At 51.2% G+C, this 17,388-nt stretch overlaps 1 protein-coding gene across 10 annotated transcripts; it reads left to right on the forward strand.

Moving 5' to 3' along the window:
• Nucleotides 1-2,062: 2,062 nt before the first annotated feature.
• HSPBP1 (HSPA (Hsp70) binding protein 1) lies at nt 2,063-15,772 on the forward strand. 10 transcript variants are annotated; one of them, XM_060085318.1, is made up of 8 exons: nt 2,063-2,100; nt 2,904-3,110; nt 5,109-5,313; nt 7,044-7,268; nt 10,758-10,913; nt 11,006-11,102; nt 11,573-11,684; nt 15,314-15,772. In XM_060085318.1, exons 2-8 carry the CDS (start codon nt 2,907-2,909, stop codon nt 15,386-15,388), a joined length of 1,074 nt encoding a protein of 357 aa, XP_059941301.1. In that variant the 5' UTR covers nt 2,063-2,100; nt 2,904-2,906; the 3' UTR covers nt 15,389-15,772. The 10 variants fall into 10 exon arrangements, with proteins under 10 accessions (XP_059941301.1, XP_059941300.1, XP_059941296.1 ...); XM_060085317.1 differs by having other exon boundaries at nt 2,081-2,100; nt 2,814-3,110; XM_060085313.1 differs by lacking the exon at nt 2,063-2,100 and adding an exon at nt 2,240-2,344 and having other exon boundaries at nt 2,814-3,110.
• The last annotated feature ends 1,616 nt before the right edge of the window (nt 15,773-17,388 follow it).

Consider the following 17,388-nt stretch of genomic DNA (forward strand, 5'->3'; position numbering starts at 1 on the left):
GATAAAGAGGAAACTAAAGGAGGGAATGGGGACAGGAAATGTTTGTTGAGTAATTTTCTATATGATTTTTTAAAAAATATTTATTTATTTATTTATTTAGGCTGTGCTGGGTCTTAGTTGCGGCATGCAGGATCTTTGTTGCGGCATGCGGACTCTTAGTTGCGGCATGCATGCGGACTCAGTTGCAGCATGCACGCAGAATCTTGTTTCCCGACCAGGGATTGAACCTGGGCCCCTTGCGTTGGGAGCATGGAGTCTTACCCACCAGACCAACAGGGAAGTCCCTTTATATGATTTTCACTACCGTGCCCAGAAAGGCCTCCTCAGTGAAGGCACACTGTAGAAAAATGAGGGTCAGAGCCATGTAGATAAAGTGCCAGGAGCCTTCCAGGCAGAGGAAACAGCAGTGCAAAGGCCCTGTGGCAGGAGTGTGCCCAGTGTGTTATGGGAAGATTGAAGGAGCCAGTGTAGCTGGAGGGGACCAGTGAGAGGAAATGAGGTGAGGAAGCAGATCAAATAGGGCCTTAGATGCAGGGTGACCAGGGAACTCCCTGGTGGTCCAGTGGTTAGAACTCGGCACTTTCACTGCTGGGGCCTGGGTTCGATCCCTGGTCAGGGAACTAAGATCCTGTAAGTCACGTGGCCACACACACACAAAAAAAGCAGGGTGACCACATGTCCTGGTTTATGTCTGTGATTCTGTAATTATTAATAGGGTCTGTTTTCACTCTCAAGTGTCTTGCTGTGGATGGAAAATTATATGATCATCCTTCTTACAGGTCATTGTAAAAGCTACGTCTTTTAGAGGGTACCTGGGGAATTTTCATCTAGGCTACCATTATATTAAACATATGTTCATATGTGTAATGTTATATACAATTACATGTTATATGTACATATATATTATATGGCATTATGTATAATAATATATGTAAATAGTATTATAGATCGATGGACTTGTACATACGTGTACATAGATATATTAGGCTGAACAACGGGCCCCCAAAGATGTCCACATCCTAATTCTCAGAACCTGTGAATATGTCACTTACATGGCAAAATGGACTTTGCAGATGTGATTGAACTGAAAATCTTAGGTGGGGAGGTTGTCCTGGTCATTTGGGTGGGCCCTAAATGTAATCACAAGAGTTCTTATGAGGGAGAGGCATGAGGATCAGAGTCAGAGGAGGAGATGGGATAAGGAAAGAAACAGTAGCCAAAAAGATGCAGCCACAATCCAAAGAAATTGGGCAGCCTCTAGACGCTGGAAAAGAGCCTCCAGAAGAAACACAACCGTGCTGACACCTTGAGTTTAACTATGCTATCCTCCTCAGTGCTACACACACACACACACACACACACACACACACACGGCTTATATGTTTGGTCTTCCCATCTCTGTCCAAAAGATCACCAGGCACAGCCCAGACCGAGCAGTGTGCTCAATGTATCTGCGACTTGTGGGCTCCACCAAAGTTGAGTACAACCTTTTCCTGGAGTGGGAGGGCCTCTTATGGAAGACTAGAACTAGGATTTCTCTAAGCCCAGCCCAAAGCAAACACCTCCAAAGACCAGGCACATTCCCAGACCTGAGCCCCAAATCTGGTGCAGGGAGGCCTCGAGCCGCCTAAACCACCTTGCCCGGGCCTTTTATTTCCAGGCTTCAAGAATCACCTCCTTTGCACCTGGCAGGACTCAGGGACGATTCCACGAGGGAGACGCTGGAGGATAAGAGAGGTCCGCACAGGTGCTGCAGGTGCGGGTAACGGGCAGCCTCCTATGACGAAAGGGGAAATTGAGGCCAAGAAGGCGGTGGGACAGGCCAAACTCTGCCTGGGTCAGGTATTAGTGTTGAGAACCCAGGGCTCCAGTAAAAGACGGAATCGGGGCCCAGGTGCAGGGGAAAATGCCCCGAGGGTGCTGGGACCTTCGCTACAGGCAACCACGGGGTGGGGCGGGGCCAGGAAGAGGGCGGGGCTTAACGGGGAGCGGCGGGTGCACGGGCACGGGGGCGGGGTTTAGCTGGGAGAGGGCGAAAGGCCTAGAACAGGGGCGGAGCCTTAAGTGGCGGCGAGGGGCAGAGTTTAGAACTGGGACAGGGTGCGTGGTGTGGACGGGGTCTAGCCAAGGCGGAGCCAGACCGGGGGGCGGGGTCTACACTAGGGCAGGGTGGAGCTTGCAATGAGGAGGAGGGGCTCATTAGGGGCGGGATCCGGGCAGGGGGCAGGGCTTACACAAAGATCGTGAGCGCGAGGGGCGTGGCCTAGGTGAGGGGCCGGGCCGAGCGAAGTATCCCGCCAGGTGGGAAAGACTTAAGAACCGGGAGAAGTAGCCTCACGCCCAGGTACGGCCCTTAGTTGGGTGGCTGCTAGGGGAACTTCCGGGCGAGACCGTGAGTATTTCCGGTCAATATGGCGGCGCCCAGCCTAGTCAGGTGCGGGCGGGTTTGCCTTTAGTAGCGGTGGCGACACGAGGCCCGGGAAGGTGAGGTCCGCCCCGCTCAGGCTCCCCTCTTCGGAGAGGAGGGAGGAGACTTGTTGCTAAGAAGACCACAGGGAGGGCTTGTTGCTCTGAAGGCTGGGCAGTGGGGTTGCTAAGAGACGGGAAGGACTGCAGTGGAAATGGAGGAGGGGGTTGCTAGGGAGAGTAGGTGGGGCCTGTTGCTAGGGAGGAAGGAGGGACTTGTGACTTTGGGGAAGGGTCCTGTTGGTATGAGGGAAGAAAAGAGGGCTGTGGTTAAAGGGGGTGTGGGCAGAGTGGTTTGGGGTCATGGGGGGCGGCGGAGCTCCCCTAAAACGCCACTTTATCAGCAGACCCCCAGGAATCGACCCGCCAGGACGCCAGAGCTACCTCACCGGGGACCATCCCCTACCCCAACACATTCTTCCCTTCTTTGCAAACAGCCCATGGCGAACCAAGGCTCCGGGAGCAGTCGCCTTCCCCTGGCGCTGCCCCCAGCTTCCCAGGGTTGCTCGTCAGGGGGCAGCGGCTCCTCCGCGGGCGGCTCCGGCAATCCCCCGCCACCGCGAAACCTCCAAGGCCTGCTGCAGATGGCCATCACGGCGGGCTCTGAAGAGCCAGACCCCCCTCCAGAGCCCATGAGTGAGGAGGTAAAGGGTGGGGACCCAAGAAGCTGGGGTGAGGGACGTGGGGACATATCTGGGGAGGGGCGGGAGTCCCGCTGTGAAGGCATCGTAGACTGTACTTGTGCTCGATAGGGTTATTGTAGACTGAAGGTTGGATCCCTGCACTGTGCTGGGAGGCAGAGAGTCTTATGCTTAAAAGAAAAAGCAAGGGCTCTTCAGAGCCAGACAGTCGTGGATTCAGCATCACACAGCTGTGTGACCTTGGGTATATCACTTCATGTTTCTGAGCATCGGGTTCTTTAGTTGAAAGTTGATGTTGATGCTAAGAATAACAGTGGTACTTCACAGGGTAGTTCTGAGGTTCCAGTTGAAGTAGGGCTCAACACAGCACCTGGCACATAGGTCGTGCTCCTGAAAGCAGCAGGATATTCTCATTAAGAACACAGGCTCTGTGGACAGACCTCTTAGGTTTGACTTAAGGCTTTGTGGATGGCTGACTATGTAACCCTGGGCAAGTCGCACTTTTCCGTGCCTCCATTTTCTCATCTGTGAAGTGGGAATAACAGTAATCCTTAACCATGGAAGGTTATTTCAGAGATTAATTGCAATATTTGTTATACATGATGTTTAGTTAGCGATGACAATTACAGTATACAAAATATGGTGCTAATTCAGTTGTATCCATGATGTCATTGAACCTCTGGGACCACGAGGTAGGCAACAGGCATAGAAAGATTAACGTCTTGCCCAAATTTATCCAGGACAGTGACCACAGAGCCTGGCCAAAAAACAAAAATCCAGCGGCCAGTTCTCAGTGCTTATCTTATTTGACCTCCTAGCAGCATTGGGTGACTACACCCTCCCCTTGTGTTCTTTCTTCATTTGGCATCTGGAACAACATGCTTTTCTGCTTTTCATCCCACTCACTGGCTCTTCTTCCCTGTCTCCTCTGTTGGTTCATCCTCATTCCCCAGCCTCTTTTTTTTTTTATATATGTAAATTTATTCTTAGTTATTGTGATTACTGATATTTGAATGTGTTTTCTTTTTTCTTTTTTTTTTTTTTTGTGGTACGCGGGCCTCTCACTGTTGTGGCCTCTCCCGTTGCGGAGCACAGGCTCCAGACGTGCAGGCTCAGCGGCCATGACTCGGGCCCAGCCGCTCCGCGGCGTGTGGGATCCTCCCGGACCGGGGTACAAACCCGTGTCCCCTGCATCGGCAGGCGGACTCTCAACCACTGCGCCACCAGGGAAGCCCTCCCCAGCCTCTTAACCATGGAGCACACCAGGACCCTCTCTTCTACCCTCACTTCCTGTGTGATCTCATGTTGACGTTTTCCTCTGATGATTCTCAAATTTATATCTCTAGGCCAGTGGTGCTCTCCTGGGGGGGTCAGTTTTAACCACGTTTGGCAATGGGTGGAAACATTTCTTATTGTTGCAAATTGGTGGGGTTGGGGGGGATGGGAGGTGGGGGCAGTGCTACTGGCATCTGGTGGGTGGAGGCCAGGGATGCTGCTCAACATCCTACAGTGCACAGGACGACCCCCACCGCAGAACAATCCAGCTCAAAGTGTCAGCAGAGTCGAGGTTGAGAAATCCTCGAGGTTGAGATCAAGGCTGGACCTCCTCCCTGAACTTCAGGCAGCATACTCAGTATTTGGCCTTGGATGTGTCATGGATCCCTCAAACTTAACAAGTTCAAAAATGAGCTCTAATCTCTACTCCTCTCACTCCACAGCTGCTTCTCTTGCAGTCTTCCCCATCTCCTTCTAGTTGTTCAGGACAAAGACCTAGGTGTCCCTGACCCCTCTTTTTCTCTCACGCCCCACAGCCAGTCTCTCCATAGATCTAGCGTCTAGAAGCGAGTCTGTCAGTAGAGAAGGTGCCCAGTAGGTATGTGTTGAGTGAAGGACACTCAGCTCTCAGATGTTGGCTGTTGTTATTAATGACCGTTATTCCTGAGTTGATTATTGATGAGTTTGCTTCTTTCCCCCACCCTCCCGCTCCGCCTCACCCGCCAGAGGCGCCAGTGGCTGCAGGAGGCCATGTCGGCTGCCTTCCGGGGCCAGCGGGAAGAGGTGGAGCAGATGAAGAACTGCCTCCGAGTGCTGTCCCAGCCCACGCCCCCCTCAGCGGGTGAGGCTGAACTGGCCGCTGACCAGCAAGAGCGCGAGGGGGCCCTGGAGCTGCTGGCCGACCTGTGTGAGAACATGGACAACGCTGCAGGTACAGCCAGGCCCGCTCCCACCTGCCCCCAGCCTCCAGGGTCCTGTCCCTTCTGCCTTCTGGTCTCCCTTCTGTCTCTTGCCTCCTCCTCCTAAGCCCTGGGTCCTGCTGCAGCCCAGCCCTTGTCCTTTGTCTCAGGGACCACACAACCAGCCTCCTCCCAGCCTCCCAGCCTCACCCCTCCAGTCTGGCTCCGACTCAGGCCCCAGGTGAGACTGCCCTGTCCCTCCTTGCTTGGTCCGCTTGCCATCAGGAGCAGTGATGGCGCCAGGTTCAGTCCACCACCTCCCTGATGCTCTCTGGGACTGACCATTTCACCCTAGTCTGCTGGGAGTCCATTGCTACTCCCTAGAGTAAGAGACAGGAGGTGGTCCTGGATGGGGTAGTCAGAGAAGGCCTTCCCGAGGAGTGACATTTGATCAGAGACCTGAAGTGAGGGCGTGAGTCATGGGATTAGCACTGGAAGAAGCATTCCAGGTAGAGGGAATGACCAGTGCAAAGGCCCTGAGGTGGGAACCTGCCTGGCCTGTGTGGGAACAACAGTGAAGCCAGCAGAGCAGAGTGAGTGAGGGGCGAGGGCTAGGAAGTGAGGCTGGGCATACAGGGGCTCACGGGCCAAAGTTGGTGCTGTGGGTTTTATTCTAAATGCCGAGAAGCCAGTAGAAGGATGAGTGGTCACTTCCACTTGGAGGGGTGTGGTGTGGTCATTGATGGTGTGGATTTGTCTGTTCTGGACATTTTAGGTACATGGAATAGTAGAATATGTCACCTTTTGTGACTGGCCTCCTTCACTGAAGGTGATGTTTTCAAGGTTTTTCCATGTCGTAGCTGTATCAGAACTTTATTACTTTTTGTGGCTGACTGAGACGCCGGTGTATGGATGGGCTACATGTTGTTTATTCGTTCATCAGTTGACGGGCATTTGGGTCACTTCCCCCTTTGGTTATAGTAAATAATGCTGCTGTGAACACTGGTGTACAAGCATGTGTTCAACTTTCTGCTTTCGATGCTTTTAGATATATATGTAAGAGTTGTCACAGGGTAACTCTGTATTTAACTTTTTGAAGAACCGCCAAGCTCACCAATACAGAAAACAGGTGATAGGCTATAGTTTGTGGACGTCTGGTGTGGTGTGTTCTTCTCCCACAGGGGATGTTCTGATTGTCACAAAGACTGGGGGTCAGAACTGGCATTTAGTGGGCTGGAGCCTGGGACCCTGACCCTCCAAATGCTGACATTGTTGAGACACACTGGCCTTGGACAGACCCCCAGTTGGGTGCTTGGGGAGAGCCAGCCCTTGGAGGCAGGCTCCCCTCAGCCTCACCTGGTGTATTTGTCCAGTTGGGCTGCCGTAACAAAGCACCACAGACTGGGGACTTAAACAACAGAAAGCTCTTCTCTCGCAGTCCTGGAGGCTCGAAGTCCGAGGGTTGATTTCTTCTGAGGCCCCTCTCCTTGGCTTGTATATGGGGGCCTTCTTGCTCCGTCCTCATGTGGTCATCCCTCTGTGCATGTCTGTGTCCTAATCTCCTCTTTTTTATAAGGGCCCAAGTCATCTTGGATTAGGGCCCCATCCCATGACATCGTTTCACTTTCATCACCTCTTTAAAGCCCTGTCTCCAGATAGAGACATATTTTGAGGCCCCGGGGGTTAGGGCTTCAATGTAAGTCTGGGGGGACACAGCTCAGCCCATCACACCTGGCCTGTCTGCTCCCCTCTATCCACACAGACTTCTGCCAGCTGTCCGGCATGCACCTGCTGGTGGGCCGCTACCTGGAGGCGGGGCCTGCGGGGCTGCGGTGGCGGGCGGCGCAGCTCATCGGCACGTGCAGCCAGAACGTGGCAGCCATCCAGGAGCAGGTGCTGGGCCTCGGCGCACTGCGCAAGCTGCTGCGCCTGCTGGATCGGGACCCCTGCGATGCTGTGCGCGTCAAGGCCCTCTTCGCCATCTCCTGTGAGTGTCCCGGGGGCTGCCGGGGAGGGGCTCGGGACCCTAGGGCCGGTGCCAGCTTCCGGATCTGCTTTGGGGCAGAGGGAGAGGGGCCTCGGGTGTTCGTTTATCCCCAGTACCTGCCGGGGCTCTGCTGGGTGCTGGGAACAGAGCGGTGAGCTTGCCACGCCTGCCGCTGGTCAGAGAGCCAGAGCCTTACAACACGGGACGAGGCCCAGCTTGAGTGCTTTTAGGCCCCTCAGGGCTCTCAGTCTTGGCACTGTTGACATTTGGGGCCCCGACCACTCCTTGTCACGGGGGGGGGGGGTCCTCTCGGGGGCTGCTTGAGTGTCATCACAACTCAAGCTGGGCAGTCAGCTTCTCCCAGAGAATGCAATCCAGGATGCCAGGCAGGAGCTACAGGAACTTATCAATTCAATGCCCTTAATCTTTTTTTTTTTCCTCTTTTTTGGTACCTCTTAAAACCCACCCCTGTCTTGTCCCTCCCCGCTTCCCTCTCCGCACTGGTAACCACTAGTTTGTTCTCTACATCTGTGAGTCTGCTTCTTTTTTGTTACATTCAATAGTTAGTTTTATTTTATTTTTTAAAAAATATTTTATTTATTTATTTATTTATTTGGTTGGTTGTGCTGGGTCTTAGTTGTGGCAGGCAGCCTTCTTAGTTGTGGCATGCGAACTCTTAGTTGCAGCATGCGTGTGGGATCTAGTTCCCTGACAAGGGATCGAACCCGGGCCCCCTGCATGGGGAGCGTGGAGTCTTAACCACTGCGCCACCAGGGAAGTCCCTCAGTAGTTTGTTTTATTTTTTAGATTCCACATAAAGTGATAACATACCATATTTATCTTTCTCTCTCTGACTTATTTCACTGAGCATAATACCTCCAAGTCCATCCATGTTGTTGCAAATGACAAAATTTCATTTTTTTCTTATGGCTGAGGCCTTTTATTTTTATTTATTTATTTTAAAATTTTATTTATTTTATTTATTTTTATTTTTGGCTGCGTTGGGTCTTTGTTGCTGCGCACGGGCTTTCTCTAGTTGCGGCGAGCAGGGGCTACTCTTCCTTGCGGTGCACAGACTTCTCATTGCGGTGGCCTCTCGTTGCAGAGCATGGGCTCTAGGCGCTCAGGCTTCAGTAGCTGTGGCTCGCAGGCTCTAGAGCGCAGGCTCAGTAGTTGTGTCACAGGGACTTAGTTGCTCCGCAGCATGTGGGATCTTCCCGGACCAGGGCTCGAACCCACGTCCCCTGCATTGGCAGGCGGATTCTTAACCACTGCGCCACCAGGGAAGCCCAAGGCCTTTTATATTTTTAAAAATTGATGTAAAATTCACATAACTATTTTAAAGTGTACAATTCAGTGGCATCTGTCTTCTTTTTTGGGGGGGTGGGCATGGCTGCAGGGTATGCCATCATGTAGCAGCTACCATTTGGAAAGTGCTTAGGACAGGCCAGCCCTGGTGCTACGAGCCCTTTGCTTGGTCGGTCTCCTGACTGCTCCTGCCGCCCGGTACATGGAGGCTCACAGAGGTTCACCCTCCGGCCCCAGACCAAGAGAAGGTCAGGTTGAGGAGTGTGTGAGAGCTGCGGAGGAGGTGGGTGGGGGAGCCCCCAGGGAGATGCATCTCCAGGCCACTGGCACCTAGTGGGCTCAGGCCAGGGATGCTGCTCAACATCCTCCAGTGCACAGGGCGGCCCCCATGACACAGAATGACCTGTACCCACATGTCAGCTGTGCTCAGTGGAGAGGCCCCGGAGTGAAGGGAAGTGGTGGCTCCTGGATCCGCCGTGAAGGCAGAGCCAGTGGGCTGTGCCTGCCGAGTGGACGTGGAGGGTCGTCATGTCTTCCCCTCACCATCCGCCTGTCCTTTTTTAAATTGAGTAATGTTTTATTTAACCCCATATATCCACATTATTATCATTTCAGCCCATCGTTATGTGGCGTATTCATGAGACACTTTACATCTTTTGTTTTCCACTCTACGCCTTTGAAACCCAGCGTACATCCTACATGTAAAGCACATCTCACCTCAGGCTGTATTTTTAGCGGTCAGTGTGGAGTGTAGTTCTAGTGAGGGGACGAAGTTGTGCTTAATGGGAACATGCTGTACCACTGCTTCACTTTTTTACCCGAAACTGAAATAAATTAAACTCAAAGGAGATTAACAACTCAGGTCCTCAGTGGCACTTGCCACATGTCAGGGATTTACTGGCCACGGATTTCTGGGGGCTCCCATCTATCCTGGCCTAGACCCTGCCCAAGGCGGCGCCTCCTTGGAGGTGCACCCCTCAGTCTGGTTCTGTCATACTCGGAGGCCTTCCAGGGTGCCTGTCACCCTCACAAAGTAGTCTGGCTCTCTGGGTCTTAGTTTCCTCACCTCCTAGGGTGGTTTTGAGGACTAAAAAGAGATAATGTTCCCATCAATGGATGGATGGATTAAAAAAACGTGGCTTATTCATACAATGGGATACTGTTCAACCATTAAAAGGAATGAAATATTGATTCATGCTGTAACCTGGACGAGCCTAGAAAACATGCTGAGTGAAAGAAGCCAACCACAGAAGACCACATAGTGTTGGATTCCATTTATATGAAATGTCCGGAATAGGCAAATTCATAGATATGGAAAGTGGATTAGTGGTTGCCAGTTGGGGGAGGGACTGCTAACAGGTATGGGGCTTCTTTTGGGAGTGATGAAAATATTCTGGAGTTAGATAGTTATGGTAAGCCAACCTTGTGAATATACTAAAAACCACTGAATTGTATACTTTAAAAAGGTAAACTGTACAGACTGTGGAATTATATCTCAATTAAAAATAATTTTTTTAAAGTACTCGTTTTTTAAAAAAAATAATTAATTCATTTATTTATTTTTGGCTGCCTTGGGTCTTCGTTGCTGTGCGCGGGCTTTCTCTAGTTGCGGCGAGCGGGGGCTACTCTTCGTTGCAGTGTGCAGGCTTCTCTTGTTGTGGAGCACGGGTTCTAGGCGCGTGGGCTTCAGTAGTTGTGGCACACCGGCTCAGTAGTTGTGTTGCGGGCTCTAGAGCACAGGCTCAGTAGTTGTGGCGCATGGGCTTAGTTGCTCCGCGGCATGTGGGATCTTCCTGGACCAGGGCTCGAACCCATGTCCCCTGCGTTGGCAGGCGGATTCTTAACCACTGCACCACCAGGGAAGTACCTAAATTAAAAATACTTAAAGGTAATGCTTGCGAAGCACGGACGCATAGAAATCGATGATGATGAGGATGGTGATGATAAGGATGGTGATGATACTGATGACGATATTGGTGATGATGATGGTGATGAAGGTGATGGTCTTGATGGTGATGATTGTGGTGTTTATGGTGGTGATGGTAATGATGATATTGGTGGTGATGATGGTGGGTGATGACAGTAATGATGGTGGTGATGATGGTGATGGTGAGATAATGGTGATGATAATGGTGGCAGTGGTGACTGTCACCTCAAGGCCCTGCCTTCCCCCCTCCCCAGGCCTGGTCCGGGAGCAGGAGGCTGGGCTGCTGCAGTTCCTCCGCCTGGACGGCTTCTCTGTGTTGATGCGGGCCATGCAGCAGCAGGTGCAAAAGCTCAAGGTCAAGTCCGCGTTCCTGCTACAGAACCTGCTGGTGGGCCACCCTGAACACAAAGGTGGGGTGGCCAGGGCAGGGAGCTGGGATGGTTCCTGGCGGGGAGTGCACAGGGGAAGGGACTGCCCCTCTGACCCCGTGGCCCTTCCGCAGGGACCCTGTGCTCCATGGGCATGGTCCAGCAACTGGTGGCCCTCGTCCGGACAGAACACAGCCCCTTCCATGAGCACGTGCTTGGAGCCCTGTGCAGGTGCGCTGGGGCCCAAAAGGACCGGCCCCACCGTGGGGGCTAAAGAGTTTAGGGTCAGAGAGGAGCAGGAACCACAGTGCTGGCCCTCCCTGAGCCTCAGTTTCCTCACCTTTGGGGGCTGCCGCAGCAGCCTGGGGAGGAGGGGGAGAGTCTTTCTTACACTCAGACTCCCCCATCCCCCACACAAAGTACAAGCAGATTAGACTCTTAAAACACGACGGAATGGAGCAGCTGGACAGGCAGGCAGCAGCCCTCACGTGTGGAGTCGGCTCCAGGCCAGGCACTGTGCTGAGTGCCCCGTTTTGTACAAGTCTCATCAAAGTCCCTGGGCTGGGGCGGGGACAGGAGTGAAGCCCACGTTGCAGGTGGGGAAACTGAGGCCCAGTGTGGGGGAGCGGCTTGCCCAGGCTCCCGTGGTTCGGGGTGCTGTGCAGAGCGAGGTCCCAAGGACTTTTCTCCTGTCCCCGCAGCTTGGTGACGGACTTCCCCCAGGGTGTGCGCGAGTGCCGGGAGCCCGAGCTGGGCCTGGAGGAGCTTCTGCGGCACCGGTGCCAGCTGCTGCAGCAGCACGAGGAGTACCAGGTACTGCTGATGGGGGTGGGGCAGGGGCGCTGGCCCAGGGGACCTGGCTGTGTTTTGTGGGCGGGGCCAGCCTGGTGCCTGCCTTCTGGGTCTCTGTGGTCTTCGCCCACGCTTTTGTTTACATCCGCTTTGCGATTCATGTGTTTCTCTAGTCGTCATTCAGCAAACATTTATTGCCCCCCCCATGTGACTCGTGCTGTGTTAACACCAGGGGGATTGCAAGGAGAACCAGAAGCTCGGGGTTTTGAGAGTTAAAGAGTTAACGAATTCATTTAATTTTTTTTTTTTTTTTTTTTTTTTTTTTGGCCATGACTCACAGCTTGCGGGATCTTAGTTCCCCAAGCAGGGATGGAACCTGTAACCCCTGCAGTGGAAGCATGGACTCCTAACCACTGGACCGCCAGGGAATTCCCCCAAACTCATCTAATTATTATCCAAATTATTTAATATTATTGTTTACATCATATCATTCAAATATTTAAGTATTTATTAGATTGATAAATAAGTAAATGATAAATAGCAACAAATTAAATATTTGATTAAATAGGTAAGTAATATGTGATAAATAACAACTCATTAGCTATTTAATTAGATAAAGGGTAACAAGTGATAACAAGCAATAAATAACTCACTAAATAGTTAAATAGATAAGTAACAAATAACTGATAACTCATTAGATAATAATTATATAGATATTGAGTAACAAGTGATAAGTAACAACTCAGATATTTAAATAGATAAGTAACAAATAAGTGATAAAGAACAACTAATTACATATTCAGTAGTTACTTAATTATTTAAAGGATTAAGTGATTTAGTTAACTTTATTTAAGTAATTTATCCAGCCGTTATAGTACCGCCCAGACGCTGGTGCTTCAGCAAAGCTGGACACAGCAAACGTGCCAGCTTCTTGGGACTTCCATTCTGCTGAGATCATTCCTCTGTGGACACCATCAGGTGTTTACAGAAGGGTGCTGGGCACTGGGTGTGAGGAGCGGGGGTGACTGGGAGAGGCACAGTGCCTGCCCCCAGGTGCTCACCCCCTGACCTTGTCACAGGAACCCATGGAGACTTGTGCCCGTGGGGGGCAGGGGAAGCCCTGGCCCTCGTCCGGCCTGTGGTTTTAGCCATCCTTGCTTGATGCATCCATGTGTTTGTTCCCTGAGCCTGTGGTGTGCCAAATCCTGGTACCAGACCATGAGACCAACCTGGTGAGGGAAGCCTCGTGTGAACCGGCCAACGTGCCTTTTTTTTGTTTTCAAAAAAAATTTTAACAGCTTTATTGAGGTATAATTTACCTATATTGAAAGTGTGCCATGTGAGAAGTTTTACATATGTATACAACTGTGGAAACCTTCATTTTTCCATCAGGGGCAGGTCACCCATGTGCCAGGTCCCAACCTGAGCACTGGAGATTTGGTGGGGAGCAAAGGGATACAGCCTTGTTTCTCACGGGGCTCATGGGGTAACAGATAAAAATGTAGACAAACATATACACAAATACATATTTACAGATACATATCTATACACACATGTGTAATATGTATCTATATAATTTAACATATACTGTTGTGTATAATATGACATGAGGAAGTTAGAACTACAGTGAGGAAAAATTAAACCAGTGAGGGGTTAGAGAATGGTGGGCTGTGATGTTTTAGGTGAGGTGGTGCAGTTGTTTCCTAGAGCTGCTGTAACAGAGTACCACACACTGGGTGGCTTAACACAGAAATGTATTCTCTCACAGTTCTGGGGGACAGAAGTCTGAAGTCAAGGTGTCAGCAAGACCGGGCTCCCTCTGAAGGTTCTAGGGAGGAATCTTTCCTTGCCTCTTCCAGCTTCTAGTAGTTGCTGGCAGTCCTTGACGTTCCTTGGCTTATGGATACATCCGTCACTCCGATTTCTGCCTCTGTTTTCACACGGCCTTCTTTCTCCCCATGTGTCTTAGAACTCTTTCCAGATATGTAAATAGAGGTGTGCTTTAATTTCAGTGTAATTCAATATTATAATTGCATAGTATCCTCTAAAGTGACTACATCATGATTTAGCCAGTCCTCTTTTGTAGGTGTTTTTGTGGGCCCTTTGCAGAGTTAAATTAAATTACATTGGTGCTTTAGGCCCCATAGTCATGTGGTTCAAAATTCAAGATGCACGAGAGGATAAACAGTGAAAAGTCTCCCTCCTACCCCTATTCCTGTCCACCCAGTTCTTCCTGTGGCCTTCCTAAGATAGTCTGTGCACATACAAGGAAGTGTACACATCAGTTCTTTTCCTCTTCCTCTCTTCATTTTGTGTAAATTCAGCCTATTCTGACCACTATTCTGCTCTTGCCGTATTCCCTTTCATAACATACCCACGAGTGTGTTTCCTGTCGTTGCCTATGGCTCTATCCTCTTGGAGTTTGTTTCCACTCTTTCACTACTATCAACTCTGCTAAAAGAATAACCTTTTACACATGTAACTTTAGGAGTAGGTCTATAGAACAATTTCTAGAAAGGGAAAGGCTGGGTTAAGATAGGTTAAAGATGAAGTTACAGGGTTTAAGTGCCACGTCCTTAGTTGTTGCCAAGTTGTTCTCCATAGATGTTGAACCAGTCGACACTGAGCCATGAGGGTGCTCAACTTTCCCACATCCTGGCCAGGATAGGGTGCCTCAAGACATTTGACCTTTCTTCAAGCTTTTTCCTCAAGCCATTTGACCTTTCTTCAAGCTTATTGGTGAAAAGCAGTATTCCAGTCCAGTTTATGTTTATGTTTGCATGAGTGAAGTTGGGCATCTTTTTCCTTTTTTTGTGAACTACTCATTCATATCCTTTGCCCATTTATCTAATGGGTGGTGGTTTTGCAACTGATTCATTAAAGCTTTATTTTTTAAAAATTATTTATTTATTTATCTATTTATTTTTGGCTGCATTGGGTCTTCGTTGCTGCCTGCGGGCTTTCTCTAGTTGTGGCGAGCGGGGACTACTCTTCGTTGCGGTGCGCGGGCTCCTCATTGCGGTGGCTTCTCTTGTTGCAGAGCACAGGCTCTAGGTGTGCAGGCTTCAGTAGCTGTGGCGCGTGGGCTTCAGTAGTTGTGGCTCACGGGCTCTAGAGCGCAGTCTCAGTAGTTGTGGCGCACGGACTTAGTTGCTCCGTGGTATGTGGGATCTTCCTGGACCAGGGCTCAAACCCGTGTCCCCTGCATTGGCAGGCGGATTCTTAACCACTGCGTCACCAGGGAAGCCCCCATTAAAGCTCTTGAAGCATTAAGTATGTTAGCCGTTTGTGATGAGTTACAAATATTTTTCACCCCAAATTGTTGTTTTTCTTTCACTTTTGTTTCTGGCATCTTTCTGCTATGCAGATACCTTTTATGTTTATGTGGTCCAATCTATCAGTGCTTCTTTCTTGGTCTCTGGAGTTTGTATCCATGGAAGGGGTTTTAAGTAGGGATTAATCGAGGTTGGTCATTTCTGGGAGTTAGGAAAAGCTGGAGGGGGCTGATGTGAGGACAGACCAGTGGGGTGAGACAGGAAGCTTCTGGGGTGGTGGGTGGGAGGGAAGAGGAGCCGTTTCTGAGGGCAAAGCTGGTGAAGGCAGGGGGTGGCCTCTGCACTCAGGGCTCCCAATCTCATACCCCAATCCAGGAGGAGCTGGAGTTCTGCGAAAAGTTGCTGCAGACCTGTTTCTCCACCCCGACGGACGATAGCATGGATCGGTGAAACCCGGTGGCTTCTCCCCCTCTCTTTGTGGGAACCCCAGGCCTCCTGACTCCCCCTCACCCACGAGTCCCTCTCCCAAAGGAGAGCAGGGCCTTGTTGGTGCCGGGGCGTGTCAGCCCATCTCTTCTCAGCCCTCAGGAGGGGCGCTGACAAAGGCACTGGCTCCTTGGACCCCACCTCTCACGCATTCCCCCTTCTCGTGTCCACACTGGTCTTCCAGTAAAGGTGTTTCTCCTCCACCACCTCCTTCACTGCCACCTTTGTCACCCGCCCTGGAGAGTGCCTTGGTTGGGGAGGAGGGGCACGATATTAGGGGATGTGGGGAGCCGTGGAGGGAACACCAGCGGACGGAACCTGGGAATAATAAAAGTGTTGCTATCTAAAGTCCAGAGCTATTGTCTTTCATCCTCCTGGCCTCTCTGGAGAAGGAATGTGTGGGATATTCCGCCTCTTTGGCCCCCACCGTCTCTGTAACTACTCCTCTATTTGAGGACTCTCAATGTCAGACACCCGCGCTGCTGAGCCTAAGGCGGAAGCCAAGTTCTTTCCCGGCAGGACGTGCGGGGGGGGGGGGGTCATCACGTGGCTTCAGCTCCTTCAATCAGAGCTCGCCGTGCGCCCGCTCGCGAGCCGCGGCCAGAGAATGGGGAGCACGTGCTGGAGGTCCCGCTGTACTGCCCGCGCCAGGGCTAGTGGTCACGCTGGGTGCCTGTGGCAGGCTGTGGTTGGGCGTGGGCTTTGTCCCGACAGGAAAGCGCTAAGCCTTTTCTCCAGCCTTCTTCGAGGTTGGCGGGGCGAGTGGGGACAGAGGGAAACTGCCTCGCCTCCTTTAATAAATTCCTTTTCAGTTTAGTCAAAGGAGCTTTCCTTTACAACCGAGAGTCCTGACCGGTGGTATATTTCAGACGAGGAAGCTGAGCCCAGGGTGGTTGATCCGTGGCCAAGTTCATAGCCAAAATTTAGTCCTGGGCCAATTCCAAAGCTGTGCCCCTCCTCCCTGTATCCTGGTTTCCTAGACCCATTTAATGTCAGACTAATTCCTGTCCTGTGGAATTGTACGGGAGGGAATGGTTATTTTTTCACTCCCCTTCCCAAATTCAAGATAAATCGAAAGGTAGCTACAGGATCCGAGAATTGGAGATAACATATAACGTGTGTCACAACATATAATCTGTATCACTTTTAGAGCAGATACGAGAAAGCGGCATTGGTCTTGCTGCCACTTAACCCAGCATTGGATGTGGTTGTCTGTCTGGTCATAGGCAGTGCAGTCCTTCCCCTGGGCAAGTGCAGTCCTTCCCCTTGGGTGCAGGCAGCAGGTCAGAACACTGGGCAAGCTGGCTCCAAGAGGAGGGAAGCTGGAGAGCTGAGCCGTGGTGCCTATCCAATCCAGTAAATCATTCCTCAGCCTTTGGAAGGGGTGGAGAGGCCAGGAAAGAGACAGCAATAGAAGTTTCTCCACGTGGAAGTGTGAGCAATGGGGAATGAGTGTTCCCACCAAACACTTTATTTTTTAATAAATTTATTTATTTTATTTATTTTTGGCTGCGTTGGGTCTTCATTGCTGCGCGCGGGCTTTCTCTGGTTGAGGCGAGTGGGGGCTACTCTTTGTTGCCGTGCACGGGCTTCTCATTGCGGTGGCTCCTCTTGTTGTGGAGCACGGGCTCTGGCGCGTGGGCTTCCGTAGTTGTGGCACATGGGCTCAGTAGTTGTGGCTCACGGGCTCTAGAGTGCAGGCTCAGTAGTTATGGTGCACGGGCTTAGTTGCTCTGTGGTATGGGGATCTTCCCGGACCAGGGCTCGAACCCGTGTCCCCTGCGTTGGCAGGCAGATTCTTAACCACTGCACCACCAGGGAAGGCGCCCCCCCCCACCAAACACTTTAAGAAGCTCCTTCCAATTCTAATACAAAGAACAGCATTGTCGAGCTGTGAGTTCTGACAAGGTGGAGACCCAACTTCAGTCCTAAGCCCCTGCAGCTTCCCAGGTTCTTGGAGATGG

The sequence above is a fragment of the Mesoplodon densirostris genome, chromosome 19, assembly GCF_025265405.1.
Source record: "Mesoplodon densirostris isolate mMesDen1 chromosome 19, mMesDen1 primary haplotype, whole genome shotgun sequence".
In the NCBI taxonomy this organism is placed as follows: domain Eukaryota; kingdom Metazoa; phylum Chordata; class Mammalia; order Artiodactyla; family Ziphiidae; genus Mesoplodon; species Mesoplodon densirostris.